At 44.7% G+C, this 6,718-nt stretch overlaps 1 protein-coding gene across 1 annotated transcript in view; it reads left to right on the top strand.

Moving 5' to 3' along the window:
- The first annotated feature begins 511 nt into the window (after window positions 1–511).
- Window positions 512–6,718, top strand: part of LOC107298532 (TGF-beta receptor type-1) — a 37,134-nt gene continuing 30,927 nt past the window's right edge. Inside the window, exons 1-2 of the mRNA XM_015827913.1 lie at window positions 512–763; window positions 944–1,186. Of these exons, the coding sequence (XP_015683399.1) occupies window positions 622–763; window positions 944–1,186 (385 nt within the window). The 5' untranslated portion in view covers window positions 512–621. The remainder of the gene's footprint in view (window positions 764–943; window positions 1,187–6,718) is intronic.

The following is a 6,718-nucleotide window of genomic DNA, read 5'->3' as shown; positions in this document are numbered from 1 at the left end:
AAATTCAGATTCTGCATATGCTATTAGAAAATTAGCTTTTTGAGAATTGCACCTCAGCATAAGTTTGTAAAGCCATTTAAAAAAGACAAAAATAAGTGAAAGGCCTGGACAAGATGGTTTACTCGCTCTCACACACACAGGCACACACAGAGACACATATACTTATATGTACACGTATAGGTATAGGAATCTAATCCCAAATCTATAGAATTCAGTTTAAATTCTTTAAATGATAAGGGTAATATAGTTTATACTAAAGAAAAACTTGGAATGCTGTTTTTTTCCTATTAAATGTCAATTGACCAGAACTGTGATAGGAGTTTTCATGTGAAAACTTGTTGAGCCATTTTGTCCCTGATTATATCAGTAGAATATAGAGATTTCCAATAGAATACAGCAATTTACGAAATAAATTTGAGTTTAATGCCTTTTTTATGCCATTATTTTAATTATTTGAGACTATTAAGCTATTTAAAACATCACTAATATTAAACATTTTTCTTTTAAACAGCCTTGCAGTGTTTTTGTCTTCACTGTACAAAAGAGAACTTCACATGTACAACAGATGGACTCTGCATTACTTCAGTGACACGGAATAGAAACAAAATTATACGTAATAGTATGTGTCTTGCAGAAATTGATCTATTTCCCAGAGATAGGCCATTTGTTTGTGCTGTTTCAACAAGTAAAGGAGTAATTACAGTGCCTCATTGCTGTGATAAAGACTTCTGCAATAAAATAGATCTTCCAATTCCAACACCAGGTAATGTTTTGTTTTTTTTACTGGCCGAAAATGGATAGCTGGGAGAATTTATTATAATCAAACATATCTATAAAACATAGTTTTATTTTCTTTCATTTCACACAGTACCAAGTTCTCAATATAGTATTTAACTAATGAGTTCTTTGTTTTATTGTTTATGTTCCCTTTTTACATCTTTAGGTCCTATAACAGGGAAGTTTTCTTCTACCCTAGGACCAGTGGAATTAGCTGCTGCCATTGCTGGGCCAGTTTGTTTTCTTTGTATTTCACTTATGTTGATTCTTTATATCTGCCATAATCGTACATTCTTACACCACCGAGTTCCAAGTGAAGAAGATCCTTCAATGGAGCGACCATTTATATCTGAGGGAACTACTTTAAAAGATTTAATTTATGATATGACCACTTCGGGATCAGGATCAGGTAATCAGATCTCATATTCTAGTAAATGATTTGTAAAAAATTATACTGTCAAGGTTCTATGGATAAAAGTAGATTAGAACCTTTAGCCCAACTTTTAATTACTATGTTGCATTGGCTATCATGCATTTTGAGTGCTATAGAGAAGCCAAGCAGGTGTCCTTGGAAAAACAAGACATTGTAGATAGTTGCAAAAACAGGCTCAAGAGTCAGTGAAAGTATACAAAAAAGCTAAGCTGACATAATTCGTTACATGTGCTCCTTGGTTTACATCAATTCGTTCAGCAACCATTCAATGTTACAGTGGCATTTACCTTCTCTAACAGTTCCCCCAATGATTTTGCTTGTGAGAAGCTGGCAGAAAAGATTGCCAATGACAATCTTGTGACTGGCTAGCTGCAACATTGTAATCGCAGATCCAGCCAGTACTGCAATGCTGTAACAATGATTATAGCATAGGTATCTAGCTTGCTATTACAATGTTGCAGCTAGCCAATCACAAGACTGTCATTTGCAATCCTTTCTGCCATCCTTTCTTCCCACAAGCAAAATCATTGGGGAAACTGTTACAGGTTCACAAGTTGCTTCTACCATTTTGTCTTCCAAACAGCCTGCTATAGAATACAAGGTATTGTACTGTGTACCATCTCCTACCCACCTGGGTTCTGTCATACAGCCTGCCTGCAACACATTTCCTCGCCTGTGGCCTCCGCTGCCTTCCCATGGGTTCCACCAGCCTGTCTGCATCCATAGTACTTGTCTACGTCCTCTGCCAGCCTACCTGTATCTATAGTGTCAACTTATGGCCCTCATTGACTCAACCACAATCCCCTTCCTGCAACCTCCCTACACTCCTTCCCTGGGATTCTCCCTCTCTGTCATAATCCAGTTATATCTCCTTTCTATCTATCTCCTCTGAGCTAAAACCAATTCTCACCCTTCCCCCGGATTCTGCCATACTTCCAAGGGGGAAGGGGGATATGTATGCGGGTTTATTACTTTTACTTCCTCTATTCACTACAAAGTAACCTTTTGTTTATTCGCTTTCATGTCTACTAACCATTACAATGTAACAAATGCCTCCTATACTATGCACCCCTCTGAACTTCTCCTCCCTACCGGGCAGCTAGGAAAAGGGAGGGAAAGAGATACAAACCTCTGGGACCTGGTTTATTTTTCCGTCATCAAAATGAAGTGGGAAGAGCTGTGGAATGATCGTGCAGGAACGGAGCCAGATTGATGTTATCTTTCCATTCCCATTGATGGAATTAACAGCTGGGGATTTGCCGGTCTGAACCGCCCGGATGAACTGTGAGGTGGGGTTTGCTTAGGGACACTTTAAAATGTCGATCTGTAAGGGAATCCCTCAGATCCTGTCTATTATGCCTGATATCAACTACTCTTAATAAAAGTTCCTGTTGGAAGAAATTGTTCCCAAGAGTTCTGCTTTCTTAAGATGTGAGTTGAAGTGGGTCTTTACATTAGATAGGATTTGCAGTAATAGTCAACCTGGAAGGAAGAACCTTACCGGGGGACTTTGCAAAAATTACAATGTCGGACGACGAGGCAGGGAAGGAAGAAAACCCCACGGAAAGGGAGCCTTCCCCCCCAACTGAGATCCTGTCAGCTGTCGGGATCCAAAATGTCATACTCCTCAGGAGAAGAGGTGGTGGAAACGCGCAACCACAAACCTCGGTGGTCAATGGGTGTTGGAAAGAAAGGCGAGTGGGAAAAGAGATCGAGAAAGGTGACCCTGAGACGGGGCAGCCACCAACCAGAATGGAAGCAGGAGATGGAGAGAGGAGGAAGGAAGTTGTGTACAACACTCAAACTGGATCCTAGAGAAAGCCATTGACCTGATGAAAAGAACCCTCGGCTCTCTAGGGGAGGAGAAATCTGAGCCCAGTGGCCGAACCAGCACCTGGAGCTGCAGCTGAAGAGACACTGAGGGGGAATCGGAACCTATACTCCTGGGGATGTCCGCTGAACCAGTAGCGACCATTTCAGCAGCCCCCACTCCCCGCCGACCCACAAATGGTGATCAGGATGGAAGACAATACCACCGACGGCAAAGGCACCGATCCATTCAAAGATTCCCATCGCTGGATGCAAAATTGAAGGGGGAGCCGACACGCTTGGGGTTTTTCCTAACCCAAGACCTCAGCTACATGGAAGAATATGGGTGGCACATCCCCAGCGAGAAAGCCCGTATCTGTATCATGCAATCCGCTCTGGACGGACTGGCAGCAGATTGGGTGGTGAACTTGCATGATTCCAACGCCCCAGAGCTCAATGGCTTCAACCATTTCATGTCCTCTCTGAGAAGACGTTTCGAGAACCCCCTGGCTGATCGCAAAGCCTGCAAAAGAATCAAAATGGTGAGGCATGGCAGACGCCCGATAGCCGAATATATACAAAAATTCTGGACCATTGCCAGCAAGCTGAATTGGCTGGAAGACATCCTCCTTAGCCATTTAAAGACGGCCTAAATTACGACCTGTATGATGCTTGCCTGCCCCGGGGAGGACCCACACCAGCTCGACGAATGGTACATCCTGGCAGAGGAAGCAGAGATCGACCTACTGAAGAGGCACCCCCGAGGAAAACCATGGGGCTGCTCGCTGCTTGAGCCGATGCGGAAGCCAGCGAAACCTCCGGCTACGGCCAAGAAGTCAACGGGCTGTTTCAAATGCAGGAGAGAGGGGCATCGGGCCGTAGAATGCCACTCGAAAGCCCCTCAGCTCAACCCAGACCGATTACCGGCCAGGAAATCCGATAAGTCCCCAGCCAAGCCAAAAGAACCCGCCATGAGAATGATAGAGGCTGTGGAGTCCCCAACCTCTGCCCAACGTGGGGAGGGAACTCCAGTCTACACCGCAGGGCCGGTGGACATGTCGGACGACAGCTTGGAGGGCGAACCCCTGGTAAGTGGACCCATTGCACCCCTCCTAGAGACAGTGACTATATTAGCTCCCTCCATGCCCGAAGCTGTCAAAGTGAAAGCCTTAATAGACTCTGGCTTCACCCGCTGCCTCATTAGCCCGACGCTAGTGGGGAGTTTAGGCATTCCGGTGAGGAGGCTGAAACAACCAATCTCATTTGACCAGTTAGATGGGTCCATAGCAGGGGGAGTGCCAGCTACCCTAGCCACTTTACCAGTCCACCTACTCCTGGGAAACCATGAGGAAGACATATTGTTTGTAGTGACCCCAGGCATGGAATGCCCAGTGATCCTAGGGCTGGAATGGTTAAAGAAATGGAACCCCTGGGTAAACTGGAGGACGGCAGAAATCAATTTCCCAAAGGGGGATCCTATGGACTTAAAACCCCAAGGAGTCCTACCAAAATTAAGAACGGAGAAAGCATCAATGGGAGAAGAAAAGGGGCTATCCGAAATACCAGAGGAATACCGAGACCTTGCTGAAGTTTTCAATGAGGAGAGGGCAGATGAGCTCCCCCCTCACCGACCCACGGATTGTGCCATAGAATTCAAGCCCGGGGCAAAACTCCTGAAACCCAGACTATATTCCATGAGCCCTAAGGAGAAGGAGGAAATGGAACAATTCATAAATAAAAACTTAGAAAGGGGGTTTATCGAACCTGCCAAGCCTAAAATAGTCGCCCCGGTCCTCTTTCGAGAGAAGAAGGAGGGCACTTTACGCTTGTGTGTAGACTACCGCTCCTTGAATGCAATCAGTGAAAACCTATACCCCCTACCCCTGATGAAGGACATGTTATCCCACCTCTCGAAAGGAAGAATTTTCACTAAACTAGATCTAAGGGAAGCGTATTACCACGTTAGAATTAAGGAAGAGGATAAATGGAAAGCTGCATTTAATTGCCCATGGGGTGCTACCAATTCAAAGTTTTTCCGTTTGGACTACAAGGGGGCCCTGCAGTATTTATGCAGTTAATCAACGAGGTACTAAGGGAGCACTTATTTAAGGGGGTACTGGTTTACTTAGACGACATCCTTCACCGAATCCAAAGAGGAATATGTCAACCTAGTCAGAGCGGTTTTAAAGAAACAGCGAGCCGCCCACCTATATGCCAAATTATCGAAATGCGAATTCCACCAGGAAAGAATAGACTACCTGGGTTATTGCATGTCCCCACAGGGCATTGAAATAGACCCTGAGAAGGTCAGAGCAGTACCAGAATGGGCACCACCTTGCACAAGCAACCAGCTGCAAAGTTTCCTGAGTTTCGCAAACTTTTATCGCCAATTCATCCCCTCATTTGCCCAGATAGCCCTGCCCCTCACGAACTTACTAAAAACGAAGGGAGAATCCTCAGTGAAACCTAGCCAGCCACTAAAATGGACAATGGAATGCCAAACAGCGTTTGAGAGATTAAAGAGACTTTTTTCTGCCTAACCCGTACTGAGGCATCCAGACATGGATAAGCCTTCGTAATACAGGCAGATGCAAGTGATGTGGCAGTGGGGGCTGTACTATTACAAGAAAACGATGAAGGGATATTGCAACCATGTGCATATACTGTACATCCAAGAAACTCACCGAAACGGAACAGTGCTGGCCCATGTGGGAGAAAGAGGCATACGGGATACGTTGGTCATTACTTATGTGGCGCCAGTTTCTTGAAGGGAATAAAATCCCTTTTCAGGTATGGACAGACCACAAAAACCTGGAAGCCTTGAAAACACCCAGGAAGCTCACCCCTGCTGGTCCCAATATTTTCACCAATTCCACTTTACGCTCAAGCACTTTCCGGGGGAGGGGGGGAGAACTTCTTGGCTGATGCACTGTCGGGCATGCCCCAATATAACAGCATGCGAGCCACCGATTCTGAACCACTTATGGCAGAACCACAACTGGCAGTGCCAGTAACCACCAGAGCCCAAGCTAAATTAAAGCTGCAGCTGGGTAGCCAAACCAGAATCGAATTCCGGAAAATTTGGAAATAGATGAATGGTTCTAGAAAAATAGGCACGTGTGCACAATCAAGGACGGACTGCCATTGTTGGGGGAAAAGATATATATACCAACCACCCAGAGGGTCACATTCATGCAGCTTTCTCATGACACAAAATCAGGGCATTTTGGATTTGTTAAAACATTAAATTTAATTAAAAGGCAATTTTGGTTGGCCGTCCATGAAAAAGAACATAGAAAGTTACGTGGCCAGCTGCACAATGTGCGCAACTGCTAAGAGGTTGCAAGGGAAATCGCCCAGACTGTTACAACCAGTGGTGAATCCCTCAGCCCCCTGGAAGGAAATAGCCATGGATTTTATAGTGGAATTACCAGGAAAGCAATGGAAACACTGTCATCTGGATGGTTACGGACTTGTTTTCCAAACAGGTGCACTTTATTTATTTATTTATTTATTTTATTATTCCAATTTGTATCCCGCCCTTCTCCCGAAGGACTCAGGGCGGCTCACAACATTATTAAAAACAAAGAGAGACCCACACACCCCACCGAATAAAACCAAATTAAAACCAATATTTTAGTGTTGTGATAATTAAAATTTCTAAAAAACCCAATTTAAAAATCCTCCCTAGGCCAGGCC

The sequence above is a fragment of the Protobothrops mucrosquamatus genome, unplaced genomic scaffold, assembly GCF_001527695.2.
Source record: "Protobothrops mucrosquamatus isolate PMUCROS unplaced genomic scaffold, P.Mucros_1.0 scaffold_217, whole genome shotgun sequence".
Taxonomy (NCBI): domain Eukaryota; kingdom Metazoa; phylum Chordata; class Lepidosauria; order Squamata; family Viperidae; genus Protobothrops; species Protobothrops mucrosquamatus.
The sequence above is the reverse complement of the archived record's forward strand: the minus strand, read 5'-3'. Positions and strand labels throughout refer to the sequence as shown.